Source organism: Mauremys mutica, chromosome 6, assembly GCF_020497125.1.
Source record: "Mauremys mutica isolate MM-2020 ecotype Southern chromosome 6, ASM2049712v1, whole genome shotgun sequence".
In the NCBI taxonomy this organism is placed as follows: domain Eukaryota; kingdom Metazoa; phylum Chordata; order Testudines; family Geoemydidae; genus Mauremys; species Mauremys mutica.
In genome coordinates, this window is record NC_059077.1 from 50259444 (window position 1) to 50276682 (window position 17239).

Below are 17239 nucleotides of genomic sequence, written 5' to 3' on the forward strand. Positions count from 1 at the left end.
TCCCTGCCCTCTGGCCCTCAAGTAAGAATGATAAAACTTTCATATCATATGCTGAGTCTTTGAGTTTCCCTGAGCTCATTCATTAACTCTGAAACCCAGCTTTTGGCCTTTGTGCCTGTCTTCCTAAAACATTGTAACTATATAAATTTCTTGCATGTTTGTGTAGGGATTTTAATTACCTGATTAGATACTTAACAATGCTTTTATATGAAAGAGGCTGTAGGTTCAATTGTGTTGTGCTAGGATAGTTAGTGCTGACATATTTATGTACTAAAAATCTTGAAATTGTCTATGTCCCAATGGTGACTCCAAGGGCCATACTCCACTCTTGATCCACAACTGCTGTCCCCTTATTGTTTTGGTGTTTTAAAGGGCCTGATCCTGTTGTCCTTTAATATATAATGCTCCCAGTTTTGTGTGTGAAGGGAAGCAGGATTATGCCTTTTTAAAGTGTTTTCCAAAAGTCAACTTCATTGCAATATGAGGTTTCTGATCCTACCTGTGGGTATTTTTTTGGACCTCGGTGGACTATTGTTCTCACTTTCAGACCTAATCTAAATTTCTCGGAGTATAGTTTACATGGATTACAGCAAATCTTATGACATTATAATACAGTGTTTTAGGACGGCATGTTAGTTTCTGTTGTCTAAGTACACTCCTGTTGCTGTCAGGGTTCCTTTTTGTGATTTGCAATTATGTGCTGAAAATATACTGAGCTGGTATTTTACTTCCTGTTATACATGTGAATTGTATGCTAAAGTAAGCCTTGAAAAAACACCCATGACATTTACAATACAACTAATACATAGCAAAGCATAAAGGCACCAGGGGAAATGGGAAACATCTCTTCCTTTAACTGCAAGAATTTTCTGATAGACTGGGAGTCAGTTGGCAAGAGTATGAAATGAAAGATTCAAATTCAGCATTTCAGTCAGTACAATAAAGAGCAATATGTTTGTATTTTGTTGATATTATGTTGTATGAAGACCTCTGAAAATGTTAATATAGCACCATGAAACTAATATTACTGACGTTGCTTTGTTGCTCCTGCTTTTATTGTTGTTCAGCAATGCAAGAGATTCCCTCCCCCAGGTCTGAGGATGCTGCCCTCACAGCACTTCCAGCTCAGGGAGCAAAAGACAGGACTTTTATGAATAATATTGTATCCTAAACTAAAAGTAATAACATTTAATTTCCTTCCATTACTTAAAAACACTCACTAGCACCTCTAAATTAAAACAAAATCTGGCAGACAAATACTTTGGCTAAAGGCAAATTAATTAAAGCCATTCTGTGAAAAAATACTGTTCTCACCTTCAGCCCTAATCTAACTTCCTATGAGTATAGTGTATGAACTCAAGCAAATCTTGTGGCATTGTAATATGGTGTTTTTATGCTGGCATTTAAAGCTGTACTGAATTCATAACCTTTTCTAAAACATTTTGTCGCTTTCATTCATTCTGTTCAGGTTTAACATTTAGTTTGCATCAGAAAAGTATAAAAATGGGTTTATTTATACCCTTTCTAACTGATTCTTTAACATCTTTTTTTAGGTAAACAAAATATATCAGAGTCTGCATCTGTTGAGCTGGACATTCCTATGGAAAGTGGGCCAGCCAATCCATTAACTGGGATAGCTACTCTAAAACCCAATATCCCTGATAGTTCAATCACTGAATCAGTTGTCACCAAAACAAAGATCCCATCTTTGGAAAAAGTGATCCTGGAAAGCAAAAAGGAAGATACAATACTAAGTACCAGAGGGGGTGAGAAAAAACAAGAAGAGAAGATGCCTAAGGAGAACATTAAGTTAACCACTATTCTACCTCAGATTGTCACAGATGGCAAAGTAGATACTTCTGAATCATTGGAAATGACTAAAACTGATTCTACACCTAGGCTAGCAGTGAGTACACCTATACAAAAGGAGTTGGAGCACACTTATTCTGCAGCAGAATTATCTAAGAAATCAGATATTTCTAAAATCAGAAAGGAAGTTTATTTGTCCTCAATAATTTCAGAGCATAGAGCAGCTACAAGTGCGATTCCCACATCACTTCCAATCACAGATTCATGGGAAGATGTTGAAACTAAAAATACACAAACTGTTGAAAGTCAGACTGAACAAATAGAGGTGGGCCCAATGAGAACATCTGCAAATACCTCAGTGCAAACCCCTGTGAGAGAGTTTGCTGAAACAGAGACTTCAGTTAAACTAACAAAGGAGGAAATGTATCTTAGTGCTCAACCTACAAAAGAATCAATGGAAGCAAAAACTCACAAGAAAACAGCTATTGTAATTCCCAAAGATCTGCACACTGATCATCATGAACCTACCACAGAGGAGGTGAATGGCAAAGGAAGCACATACACTGTTATGCCTGACCACAGAACTTTGGCTTCTAGCAGAATCCCAGAATTAGAAGTAATTACTGTATCAAAGACATTCTTAGACGGTCATACTGTAACTGCTAGGGCATCTTCTACAGCAAGTGAGTCAACTCCAGCAGTTAGAATTACAGAAAAACTTATTCTATTTGATAATGAGGGATCAGCTGAAGGAAGCAGAGAGGATTTGGAGGATGTGCAGACTACCGATGCACTTGAAATTTCCTTTGGAGCACCTATGTCTACATCTGTACCAGCAGTTAATCAGACAGAAGCTGAGGCCATCACTGTCTCACAAGGTACCACTTCACCACAAGGGGTAGTAAAGAGAATGCAGACTGACATCTACCCATTTCTAAAAACAGAAGGCTCAATCGTCTTAGACGACACTAGAGAGCCTGAATTAAGAACAATTGATGTTACAGCCCCTTATATCACAGCAGTTATTCCTGACTCTGATAAGGACAAAACAGAACCTAAGAGATATGTTGCTAGTGAGAAATTCACACTTGCTCCTCGAGTTTCAAGCACTCCACTACCTACTGATAAAGATCAGGAAAATGTGACAGAAGATTTGCTTCATTATGTGAAAACATATGGAGCTTTAAGAACAGGAGATGGTATCTCTGGAATGGAATTTTCTACAGCTTCTCCAGGGCAAATTTATGTTGTAGAACATACAAAGCACCCTGAAGCAGAAATTTCAACAGCAAAAGATAAAACTAAGATAAGTGTTGAGCCAACAGAAACAAAAACTGATGAACAACGTACAGCTATATCAGCTGATATAGATCAGGGTAAAGATATTACAAGTGTCTACCCCACTCGCAGAGCTATAGAACTGGAAGTGATCACAGTATCAAAAATATTGCTGGATGAAAGCAATGCAACAATAAAGTCCTTTCTGCCATCGGGGCCAGCATCAAAAGCTACAAAATTACCAACTGCCAGTCCCCCTATCATGGAAGTGATAGAAGGTTTTACAGAACATGCAGATGTTGTTTCAAGGTATCATGATACTGTGAGAACATTTGCTCCTGCACCAGAAATGAAACCAGAAGAAACCACTGAAAAAGCACGATTTACTGAAGACCTTACATTTACAGATAAAGAGTTCACAAAATATGTAGTCACAGAGGGTGGCCAGATAAGTACTGGAACAACCATTAAAGAAGAATTATCTTCAGTGACATCCACTACTGTAAAAGCCTATGAAGAAAAGGTTGTACCTAGTGCAGGAAGAGAAGGGCAACAAGATGATTTGATTGAGGAAGGAAGCACTATAGAGCAGGACCAAGATCTAGGAATCTCCAGAGCGATGATTACTATTCACCCACATGTGGAAACTCAAGATATAGAAGGAACAGTATTTCAAAAGGAACACTCTACCAATGGTGAAGCGATGGTACAAATGGTTACTGCCACAGAGTCCACAGCATCCATTTCTAAAATGGATGTGACATCTACTCAAGTACACGTGGAAACAGATGATCAGGAGGTTGTCTCTAAATCTGAATCTGCTCAGACCACTGTTACTGAAAGACAAGATGTGATCCAAATTACTGAAGAAACAGTGGAAGAAAAAACATATGGAATTACTATAGAGCAATTGGCTACTGCCACTGATTCTACTGCAACTACTTCTAAGGTGCCTGTGACATTTGTTCAAATATATGAACAAAAGACAACTTTAGAACCTGAATTGGCTCACACAGCTATTACTGAAAGGCAGGATGTGGACATAATTACTGAAGGATCAGCATATGGTGAAATACGTACAACTACAGAAGCTTTCGTGCCTGATATAAAGATAAGGGATTATGAAAAAGTTCTAGTGTCTGGTGAAACAACCACTGGGACCATACAGCTTGTACTGTCTCCAGAAGTTGTTGCTGTTACTGAACACAAAGTAAAGACCACTGAAGTTATGCCAGTACCACCAACCACTGAAACTGAAGTAGATGAAGGTGGAGTACCACGCATCAAACAAGAAAATGAAACAGAAGGCAGTCGTGTGGTGAGTTGGGAATCCGAGTTACCTTCACATACAGTGCCTACAGGTCCTTCTGCACCAGAAGGTATTACTCATCAGATTGAGAAGTCTACTTCTGTGGAAAAAGTGGAAAATTTTACAACTCATAATCTGGAAGGTTCAGGAATATTGGAGGAACCTAAAGGAACAGAACCAATTATATTTTCAACTATTGGAACAGATAAAACAACAGTTATAAGTGCAGTAGACAAAATCCAACCAACTTCAACTACCAAGTCCTTTGTTACTACAACGCCGCCATGTATAATTGACAGGGAAGATGAGGAGGAAACAAGCATAGACATGGTAATAATTGATGAATCTATTTCTCCCAGTAAAATCACTACTGATGATGGTCTGACAGTGGAAGGCAAGACAGTGGAACCAGAAATTGATAAAGAATATTTCACATCATCAAGTGCCACTGCAGTTGCACGACCTACCAGACCACCCAAAGTTGAGGAAACCACAGAGGTTTTAGAACCTGAGGAAGTGTCTCCCTCTATTCCAGACATGAAAAATAAATCTGACATAACATTATTTGTTATTGCCATTACAGGCAATGATACAGGTAAGAGTTTTCCCTTTAGACCTATGACCCATGTCCATACAGTTTGCCATAATAGTAATATTTCACAATATACTGTACCAGGAGTTATTCTTTGAAGCACAGCTTTGTCTAAACAGGAGTTTTTAAAGTTTTTCTATGTATATATTGATACTAATTATTTAAGATAATTTAGAAATGTACATTATAATTGTCTTTGAGTCAAATTCACTACTGTATTGTACTATAAGTACAAATGTATTGTACTTATTATTAGGAGTCGTAAGAATGGTGTTTGTCATATTATTTACTCAGATCACTGATTGGACTTTGGTTATCTGTGACACAAAACATTTTAGTTTCACAGCTTCCATGCCATACATTACTACTTTTAAATGTAGCATTAGACAGTGTTAACATTCCATTTGTCTGTAGCCATTAACAATGCTATTTACAGTGTGGTCCGCTAAAACATTTGGGAACATTTGTTACATCTACAGGTGGATGTTGTGGGATTTGGGGGGCAGAATATTTGCCATGGTGTATCATCATCATTTTCCTGATTACTTTGCAGAGTCCGTGATGCAAATTACCATAATTTGCACAAGTTCATGAAGTTTTTTAGCTGAAGGCACTGTATTTGCAAATGCAGCTTTAATTCCATGGGTTTCCAGAACAGAAACTGCAAAACTACATTGAACTAAACTAGCATTGAACTAAGCTACCAATTTCTGAATTAAAATATTGTATCAGACAACTGGCCATTACTTGAGATCTTTCGTATAATATTAAGTTAAAAAAAAAGAGATATGAAAGTGCTGAGAAAAGGGAGATTAATCGAGGTATATTGTAGGGTTTGTTGAATTTCATACTATGTTTAATTCATTTATAATGATTTTTTTCCACAAAAATATACATTTTCTTTTTCTTTTAGCCTAGCTGAATATGATGCCTTCTGTATGATTACTTAGAGGATTAATTTCCCACTTGTTCATGACCATAACTACCATTAGTGTAAAGAACCTGATCCAACTCCCATTACAATTAATGCAAATCCTTTTATTGATTTCAGTGGGAGTTGGTTTGGGACCTAACAGAGTTGTGTGCACCAATCAAAAGGCAAAAGTAGTACAGTGTAGTAAGCAGAGCTTGTACAGAGTGCAATTTTTTTACTTTTGCTTATTTTGTACTATATATATCTACAATATTTAAACTGCATAGTCTTGACAAATACATTGTGAACAATTGGGGCTTAATAGCAAAACTAGACTGGAAAGAATTATGTGATTTTTTTTAATTGAGCAGTACTTTTGTTACTGGAATATGTGACACATTAACAGCATTGTGGGTTTGTGTTCTGCCTAGTGCCTATATTTAGAAGTCACAATTAGATGAGACACACTGATGAGCCACATCAAATGATTGAGGTATGTGGATTGGATTTAAGTCAGATACAAAATACTCTTGAATTCATGAAAGTTCGATTAAATCCATTCGCTATCTAAGGACCAGATTATGGAGTAGAAGAGGCCACTTACTTGTATGCACTAGTATAACAATACCACAGCTTACTGTGCATGGGAGGAAGCAATCTTCACAGAGATGCTATATCCTTCCCTCAAGCCTCGGGTCAGGAAGGGTGGGAGGGTTTGGAGAGTGAGTGTAGCCTTGACTCCTCGTCCCCCAAGATGAAGGTATGCCAGGGCAACAGGAGCGTATGCTGAGGCAGGTCTCAGTTCACTATTTCTGTGGAGCACCAGCAGTCAGGGGAAGAAGGGTGCTGTGATTCCCTGGGTCACAATTCCCTCCTGAGATGCTCCAGGGGCAACACAAGAGTGTGCAGTCATTTTCTGTGGGCCAGATCTCACACTAATGATCTAGCCCTTAGAGCAGAATTTCTTCAAACTTTACCTTCTGTTAGAGTTTCAAAACTTTTTAAACCTCTCTGTGTGTATTTGTGTATGTTTGTGGGTATATGTGTCAGTGGTTGAAGCTTTAACTTCAGTCAGTGGCGCTTTAAAATTTTGTCACTAAGGATGGTTTATTCTACCGTGTATGAATCAAAATAACTCTTTCTGTAAAATAAGGTGGAATTCCCCAAATGGCAATTTCTCTACTGTGTTAAAAAAGAAGGGATTTTACTATCTTTTTAGTGCAGGATTAGAATAGAAGTTTGTTTCCCTCCTTCCTCCAGCCTGTTTTCAAATCTGACAGCCACTGTATGTGAATTTCCCAGCCTTAGACATCTAATCAGATAGCTGCTCCTAAAGGTGCTTTTCTTTTGAGCATTCTGACCATTTTTTTTTCATTCCACACAAGTACTAGAAAACATTTGCAAGATCCCATCAAGCACATTTTCAATTCACTGCTTCTTAGTACATAAACTTTCTTTTATTCTGAAGGAAATACATACAGTAAGTGTTAAGGAGGAGACAATTTGACAGAGATTACTAACACATGCACCTCACCAGAAGTTAGTTACTACAGAACATGATACAGTCCATTTTTTCTGATATGCTTTGCAATGAAAGTTGATTCATAGTCATCAGGGAACTATATAAAACAGTGTCATTGACTTGTTGGTTCTCAGCTAAGGGATCACAGGAAACAGTATTCAGAATTACAATTATCTTTAGTAAACAATGTTTGTCCTCATTTGCATTAGCATATTTTCAATAAAATATATTTTAACACTCTTAAATACAACAATAAACTAGGGATGGAACAAACCCTGCCAGGATTTTGAAGTACAAAAAGTGTACATATCTCCTTGCAAATACCAATTTTCTTATCAAGTCCTGAAAATAATACCAAAACAATTACAAGGTGAGCTGAGGTATGTATAGTTCAAGCTATTGTATATAAATGTCTCCTCAGTAGTATTAGTACATTTGTGTGAGTCAGTTCACTACCTTCCTTTTCTTCAGTATATGTTTGTGCTGGACAGGACTGGCTCCAAGGGTTTTGCCACCCCAAGCAGCCAAAAAAAAAAAGAGCCGCGATCGCGATCTGCAGCATTTCAGTGGGAGGTCCTTCGCTTCAACCGGGAGTGAGGGACCCTCCGCTGAATTGCTGCCAAATAGCTGGACCTGCCGCCCCTCTCCGGAGTGGCCGCTCCAAGCACCTGTTTGGTAAGCTAGTGCTTGGAGCCGGCCCTGTGCTGGAAACAATATTTCATCTCAATAGCAGAACAAGACTCTATGGAAGTAGAATAGTATGTTTCGTTTCACATCACTGATGTGACTTGTCTGGTACAGTGGAAACTTGCCATTATGCTAACGTGGTGAAAAGCCAATCTCTGCAACTCAGTTTCACTATCTGTAAAGTGGGCATAATAACAGTTAAATACCTCATACAGGTGTTGTTAGTCTTAATTAGTTATGAGCTCTATTTTGTCTTTTGCCCCTCATTAAGGGAGTAATTTGGGGTTACCCGACCTAAGTGGAATAATGTCTTGGAAGCAGAATTACATAAGAACATAGAATGCCCACACTGGGTCAGACCAGTGGTCCAGCTAGCTCAGTATCCTGTTTTCCGACAGTGGCCAATGCCAGGCGCATCAGAAGGAATGAAAGAATAGAAAATCATCAAGTGATCCATCCCCTGTCACACATTCTCAGCTTCTGGCAGTCAGAGGCTAGGGACACTCAGAAAATGAAGTTGCATCCAAGACCACTCTGCTTAATAGCCATTGATGGATCTATCCTCCATGAACTTGTCTAATTCTTTTTTGAACCCCTTTATAGTTTTGGCCTTCACAACATTCCCTGACATTGAGTTGACTGTACGTTGTGTGAAGTACTTCCTTTTGTGTATTTTAAAGCTGCTGTTTATTAATTTCATTATGTAATCCCTGGTTCTTGTGTTTTGTGAAGGGGTAAGTAACACTTCCTTATTCATTTTCTCCCCATCATTCATGATTTTATAGATCTCTATCCCTTCTTATATCCCTTCTTAGGGTATGTCTACACTACAAGAGTAGTTCGATTTAACTTAGGTCGAATTTGTGGATTCGACCTTATGAAGTCGAATTTGTGTATCCACACTAAGGACACTAATTCGACTTTGAGTCCACACTAACGGGGCAAGCATCGACATTGGAAGCGGTGCATTCTGGGCAGCTATCCCACAGTTCCCGCAGTCCCCGCTTCCCATTGGAATGCTGGATAGAGCCCCCAATGCCTGCTGGGGGAAAAATGTGTCAAGGGTGGTTTTGGGTAACTGTCGTCATTCAACTGTCACTCCCGCCCTCCCTCCCTGAAAGCGCTTGTGGGAAATCTGTTCGCGCACTTTTCTGGTCAGTGACAGCGCGGACGCCACAGCACTGCGAGCATGGAGCCCGCTGCGATCATCGCTGCACTTATGGCCGTTGTCAACTCCTCGCACCTTATCGTCCACCTCTTCCACAGTCAGCTGCTGAGAAATCGGGCGAGGAGGCTCCGGCAGCGCGGTGAGGACATGAAGTGTGAGAGTGGCACAGACCTCTCACAAAGCACGGGATCCCGTGCTGCGGAGATCATGGTGGCAATGGGTCACGTTCATGCTGTGGAACGGCGATTCTGGGCCCGGGAAACAAGCACGGACTGGTGGGACCGCATAGTGCTGCAGGTCTGGGATGAATCACAGTGGCTGCGAAACTTCAGGATGCGTAAGGGCACTTTCCTTGAACTTTGTGACTTGCTGTCCCCTGCCCTGAAGTGCCAGGACACCCAGATGCGAGCAGCCCTGAGTGTGCAGAAGCGAGTGGCCATAGCCCTCTGGAAACTTGCAACGCCAGACAGCTACCGGTCAGTAGCGAACCACTTTGGCGTGGGCAAATCTACCGTGGGGGTTGCTGTGATGCAAGTAGCCCACGCAATCGTTGAACTCCTGCTCTCAAAGGTAGTGACCCTGGGAAACGTCCAGGTCGTCATAGATGGCTTCGCTGCGATGGGATTCCCAAACTGCGGTGGGGCTATCGATGGGACTCACATCCCTATCCTGGGACCAGCACACCAGGCCAGCCAGTATATTAACCGAAAGGGCTACTTTTCAATGGTGCTGCAAGCACTGGTGGACCATAGGGGACGTTTTACCAACATCTACGTCGGGTGGCCGGGCAAGGTTCATGACGCGCGTGTTTTCAGGAACTCTTGTCTGTTTAGACGCCTGCAGGAAGGTAGTTTCTTCCCGGACCACAAAATAACTGTTGGGGATGTGGAGATGCCTACAGTGATCCTCGGGGACCCAGCCTACCCGCTAATGCCCTGGCTCATGAAGCCCTATACAGGCGCCCTGGACAGTGACAAAGAACTCTTCAACTACCGGCTGAGCAAATGCAGAATGGTGGTGGAGTGTGCTTTCGGACGTCTCAAGGGGAGATGGAGGAGCTTACTGATTCGCTCGGATCTCAGCGAAACCAATATCCCCATTGTTATTGCAGCTTGCTGTGTGCTCCACAATCTCTGTGAGAGCAAGGGGGAGACCTTTATGGTGGGATGGGAGGTTGAGGCAAATCGCCTGGCTGCTGATTACGCTCAGCCAGACAGCCATGCGATTAGAAGAGCCCAGCGGGAAGCGCTGTGCATCCGGGAGGCTTTGAAAGCTAGGTTCCTCAGAGAGCAGGGTAACCTATGACTGTCTAGTCTCTTTACAGAGAAGCTGAACCTGCCCCTGTTTCAGTTACTATTGACTTTTTTCAGCGGTTACATACCCCGTTCACCAGGTTTCCCCCCTTCCAACAGACGTTTAAAAATAAAGTTAATGGAACATTGTTAATTAACAAAGTTTTCTTTACTAACGAATTTGCATTAAAGGGTTCAAACAGGGACGCAGACTGTGGTGGGTACGGTGTGCAGTGATGTACAGACCGCTTCTACACTCGAGGAATGACAGGCTCCTGCTCCTACAGTGGTCTCTGGGGGGAGGATGGTTACAGGAGGGTGTGCAGGAAGGGGTGGGTTTGCAGGAAGGGGTGAGGGGTGTGTGGGAAGGGTGAGTCGGTGTAGGGGGATGAGGGCTCTGGCTGGGGCTCAGGGCATCGGAGAGGCTCATGGCTAGGGTGGAAGGGCATGGTAAGGGCAGCCTGACCTTGCCATTTGTGGATGCCAGGCGCTAGGACCCTGGGGCAGCATACACCTCCCAGACTGACCTGGGGCAGCAGACACCTTCCAGAGTGACCCGGGTGCCTAGTGACTGCACTCTGTGTGTGACCTGCTGTTGATCCTGCCCCCATGTCTGTACCCTGCTAATGGTGGCTGTCCTATGCAATTAACAAACCCCTCCCCCCTTCACACAAAGTCTTCTGCAAATAAACGTGACAGAAAAAGGAATTAACAGCGAACTATTTTTAATACTCAACTACATAGTTGGGGGATGAAACTGGGATTTGGGATTGGGTGAGCCAGGAAGGGAAGCAATTCTCAAACTTTAGGGAATGAGAGCTGTTTGGTACATGAGCGCTCTGCTGGGGTGGAGTGACAGTTTTCACGGCCCCTAGCGCCCCTCCTTCTTGTTATTTTGGTTGAGGGGTGGACAGGACTTTGTGGCGGGGGAGGGCGGTTGCAGATACAGTGCAGGGGGGCTCTCTCCTCCTGCCTGCGGTCCTGCAGAACATCCACTAGGCGCCGGAGCATGTCCATTTGCTCCCTCATTAGGCCAAGCAGCGTTTGAGTCAACTGCTGGTCTTCCTGCCGCCACCTGTCCTCCCGTTCGCTGTGTGAGCGCTGGTACTGAGAGAGGGTCTCCCTCCACTGGCTCTGCTGGGCCGCCTCGGTTCTGGAGCAGGCCATCAGTTCAGCGAACATCTCGTCCCAAGTCTTTTTCTTTCGCCGCCTAATCTGCGCCAGCCTCTGTGAGGGGGATGCCGGGGCAGATCGGGAAACAGCCACAGCTGTGTGATGGGAAAAAGGAAGTGATTTCCTTGCAAAGATACATGTTTGCGAACACTGAACACAGTTTAGTCTGTCTCTGTGAACAAGACCATACACGGCACCTATCTCATGCACTCTCAGGACAAGTTCGAATTTTCGGCATTCGCTTTCATTGCCTGGGGTCTTGCACTGGAGATCAGACAAGCAGGGCAGGACAGCAGAATCCGTGTAGCAGCCAGGCCTGGTAAGCCGTAAACTTTAGGCTGCTTAAAAGTTAATGTATAGCAGTGCCCTCCTGCTGCAGGCAATCCGGAAAGCATAAACTCTGACCCTGTTCCACCCCCTCACGGCTGTCCCCGGGAAAGATCCCTGTATGCTTCCCCTCTGCAGCTTCCACCACGTGGCTGTTAAATGACGCTTAGTGTTATGCAAAGGAAAAGTGAAGCATTCCCAATAGTAACATTACACTAATTCCCCTAATTAGATGCAGCAGTTGCCGAGCGAGATTACCCTGAGGCGGGTCACTAAGACAGAGAGAGAGCGCATGCTGCGTGAAACCCTGCACAAAGCAGGGCCCTATGCTGCCATGCTCGTGGAGGCAATGCTCCCACTGTACCTGAGGATAGCCTGGCGCGGAAGAGTGTGCTTCCACGGAGCACCCAACAAGGCACCTCTCCCCAGGAACCTCCTGCGGAGGCTTTTCGAGTACCTCTATGAGAGCTTCGTGGAACTGTCCCAAGAGGATTTCTGTTCTATCCCCATATGCATTGACCTTCTTTTCATATAGTTTTTATTCCTGTTTTTTGAAAAATAAATGTTTACATGTTTATAGCACTTACCGACTGATCCTTCCCCTGATTCAGAATCAGGGTTAACGGCCGGGGAGGGTTGGTAGGGGATCTCTGTGAGGGTGATGAAGAGATCCTGGCTGTCGGGGAAATCAGTATTGTAAGCGCTGTCGCCTGCCTCGTCCTCCACAAACCCTTCCTTATCTTCCCCATCCGTGAACATCGCCGAGAAACTGCCCGTCGACACTATCCCATCCTCAGAGTCCACGGTCACTGGTGGGGCAGTGGTGGCAGACCCACCGAGAATGGCATGCAGTGCCTCGTAGAAGCGGCATGTCTGGGGCTGGGCTCCGGAGCGTCCGTTTGCCGCTTTGATTTTTTGGTAGCCTTGTCTCAGGTCCTTGATTTTCACGCGGCACTGCGTTGCATCCCGGCTGTATCCTCTGAGTGCCATGGCTTTGGAGACCTTCTCGTAGGTCTTTGCATTCCGTTTTTTGGAGCGCATCTCCGAAAGCACAGACTCATCGCCCCACACAGCGATCAGATCCAAGACTTCCCGGTCAGTCCATGCTGGGGCCCTCTTTCTACTCTGAGATTGCATGGACCCCTCTGCTGGAGAGCTCTGCATCGTTGCCGGTGCTGCTGAGCTCGCCCCGATGTCCAACCAGGAATTGAGATTCAAACTGGCCAGACAGGAAAAGGAATTCAAATTTTCCCGGGGCTTTTCCTGTATGGCTGGTCAGAACATCTGAGCTCGGACTGCTGTCCAGAGCGTCAACACAGTGGTGCACTGTGGGATAGCTCCCGGAGCTACTAAGGTCCACACCTAGCCTAATTCGACATAGCCATGTCGAATTTAGTGCTACTCCCCTCGTCGGGGTGGAGTACCGAATTCGAACTAAAGAGCCCTCTAGGTCGAACTAATTAGCTTCCTGGTGTGGACGGTTGCACGGTTAAATCGAATTAACGCTGCTAAATTCGACATAAGCTCCTAGTGTAGACCAGGCCTTAGTTATTTCTTTTCCAAGCTGAGATGTCCCAGTCTGTTTAATCTTTCCTCATATGGAAGTTGTTCCATACTCTTACTCCTTTTCATTGCCCTTCTCTCTAACTTTTCCAATTCTAATCTATCTTTTTTGAGATGGGGCAACCAGAACTACATGTGTTTATTCAAGGTGTGGGTGTACCATGGATGTATATAATGGCATTGTGATATTTTCTTCATATTATCTATCCCTTTCTTAATGGTTCCTACCATTCTGTTAACTTTTTTAACTGCAGATGTTTACAGAGAACTATTCACACAAAGATCTTTCTTGAGTGGTAACAGCTAATTTAGATCCCATCATTTTGTATGAATAGTTGGGATTATGTTTTCCAATGTGCATTATTTTGCTGTAGCCTCCTCCTCCTCCTTACCCCCTCCCACCCCGCACTTGTATATGGCTGTTGAGGCCATACCCAAGACTCCTTTGGGGTGGCTAGAGTCCTAGTGAATTGTAGCAGAAGGAACTCCCTTGCTTTCCTGAGCTAGTGACTGTGCCTATGGTCAGCCTCTGAGGGAGGTGGAATGGGGAAAGGTTTCTTGCACTTTTCCCCTTAGCTTCAAAACTGCCCATGGGCCAGCCATAATCTGCCACCAACTTTGTTAAAGCACTTTGATGTCTTTAGAAGGTGTGTGTTATAGATGTATGGAACATTATTATTATTTATTTATTATATACCCATATAGGAATGATGTGGAATATTGACTAGATTGAATGAAACTGAATTAAAAATATCGACTAGGATATTAGGTTATTCTAGACTGTCATAAATTAGTGCCTCATATAGTACGGTGTATGTTCCAGTTTGATTTTAAATATATGTGTGAGAAATGTATATTTGTATCATTCAAATATTGGACTACATGACCAGAGATAGCATCTCCACAATGATTTCTCTTCTTGTGCTGTCCACAAATTAAATAGTTAAAAATCTAACTGCAAGTATTTTTGCCTGAAATTAATTGTGGGTGCATAAATTAAGTTTCAGTTACAAAGAGGTGTACATTGCTCTCATGGAAGATAGTTGAGGCCTGGCTGAAAAGCAAGCCCATTATGTTATATTTTGGCAATTACGCTGAAATGCTGATAAGAGAGAGAATATAGCTGAATGGATTAAGCTGCTTATTTGTATAAGAATACAACAGTTTTCCATGAGAGAATTTATTGGCAAAAGGCCCATGCACTGGCATGTGAATGAATCTGAGGCAGGTGCACAAATTAATGAGGAATATAAAGCACGGCATTTTCTGACAGTCTATGGGACATGGGCAGGTCTAGGACAGGTGTGCAAATTAATGAGGAAAATATCTTTATATATGGGGAAACATCCCATTTTTTGTCATAAAAATGACTGTGTGCAAGTTCCATAATGGAATATGCTTGAGACTTTATTTACTTGTATAGAACTTCATGCCATTCTCTTTTGCTTATGATCAGTGTTGAATGGGACTCAACACAGACAGGAAAAACATCCTTGCACTGCATTATAGGATCATATTAGTAATTAGTAATTATGATTATATGATCATAATTAGTAATTAGTCATATGAGGCTTGTCTTTCATGGTGGAAAAACAAAACATGCTACTCATGATCCTGGTATGTTACATTAGCTCCAGTGGATTGTAACAGTGAGTTATGATGCTGTAACTGGAAGGCTATGAGTTAGCAGCTGAAAAAAACCCCGAAGGAACTTTTTAGCTCATAAAGCTTTTATTAGCTGAAAAATGCTAGTGGGGGTGTGTTGTGGGATGGTTTAACAGTGGTTGAGGGGATACTGAAAAAACAGCTTCTGTCTGTATGAGGAGTAATTTGCACACCTGCATTTTTGGAGACATTTAAAAGTGTTTACTTAGTGAATACGTTGGAAGGTGCCTATTAGATCCAGGGTTTCACAACCGCTCTGTCTGGTTTCTTGTCTCCTCCAGCCTTGAACAGAATTAAAGTGAGGGAACCTGTGCTTTGTGGGTGTGGAATTTTATGAAAAGAGATTGCAAACATTGTGTGTGTTTAATATGTGATTTCTGTTTAATATGTTTATTTCCTGCCTTGGAACAAAGTGTGTGAAATTTGAATGAAAGTAATTACCTTAAACACAGCATGTGGATTAATCACGGCCATTAACCCCCAAACTGGCAAATAGAGTCATCATTAGGGCTCTTCATTGAACGTTGAGAATGCCCATCATGGGCCAGAGTATTCACATAAAATAGTACTTTACAATGTTTCAGTGGAACTATTCATATGAATTTTAGTATACCAGTGGGAATAAGGCGCTCACGATTTGACCCCAACTAGTACCACTGATGCTAAGGGGACTATTGATGGAGTTAGGTATTACTTAGTATAAAGGTATCAGAATCTGAACCCATGTGCTCTGTTCTCAATGAAAGGGGCATGTGCAGTGGGATTTGATAGAGTAGCACAGGGACTTGCTAGATGTCTTTATATATATGCATGCAAAAATTAGATATTCACATGTTTCACACAGGGAAGGATAGTATAGAATTGGCCTGTATCTAAGTACTGTCAGACACATTTTACTTTTCTTCTGAAAAGGATGAGTTTTCATTCCTGGCTGGCTCAGGTCGTTGTCTCACAGCACTGGTGGCCACATCTGACCATACTTCCTTGGGTCAGGGTGTGCTGGCAAGCATGGTAGACATGGTAGCCAATACCCCCAAACCCTGCTGGCCCTTTCTTTAGTTTTATGTAGGAATCCTACTCTATGGCAGCATGTGTGCACTGGGTAGTAAAAGACTCCCTACACTCTACATGCCTGTGCGATACAGGGTAGCATTTTCCCCTTTAAGTGTTACATTGCACGGAAAATATAACAATAAGTCTAATCGTTTTTTAAAACTAAGGTTATTTATGCACAATGGCATATATCAGTCAGGACACTGCTCTGTGGGACATATCCACATACTTGCTATTTTTAACAAGGTTATTTTAATTATATGTATTTATTGTTGAGTTAGAGAGAAAGATATTTGTCCTCCGGGTGAGGAAGCACCTACGGTAATATCTGACGTATTGAATAAATATTAGACATTTTTCTTCACTGAGAGGATAAATGTATGTTACCCCAACCTATTATTTATTCTTAGGAGGTGTTCCAGGTTTATCTCTGTGTTTTATAAAGAAAGTTTTACATTCCTTGTTGTGTAGCCCTGTTGTTGTCTATGGTGGTTATGCAATGATTTATTGCTTAAAAAAGCAGATGTATGGAGATGGTCAGAGAAATTTTGACTAAACCATATTCCATCCAAATATGCAGTTCTGTTGAAATAGAAATGCTTCACCAAATTGGGTCAACTTAGCTGGAATTCTGTTTTTTAAAAAAGAAGTTCTGACAGTGTCTTAACATACCATTTTGATAATAGCAGAACAAATGTTTCAGTTTCTCATTTTGAATTTTTTTATGTTGTATTATATTCTACATTATTATGTATTTGACAAAATAATACAAACATTAAAAACTCTAAGTTGAAACATTTTAATTTTGTTGAAACAAAGCATTTGGAATGACCTGAAACTAATTTTTTTTTCAGAATTTTCCTTCACAGAGAATTTCAAAATGTGGGG

At 42.1% G+C, this 17239-nt stretch overlaps 1 protein-coding gene across 1 annotated transcript in view; it reads left to right on the plus strand.

Annotated features, from left to right (window-relative positions):
- The window catches only part of VCAN (versican), a 146941-nt gene that overhangs the window by 66452 nt on the left and 63250 nt on the right, over positions 1-17239 (plus strand). Inside the window, exon 7 of the mRNA XM_045021736.1 lies at positions 1554-4991. Within this exon, the coding sequence (XP_044877671.1) occupies positions 1554-4991 (3438 nt within the window). The remainder of the gene's footprint in view (positions 1-1553; positions 4992-17239) is intronic.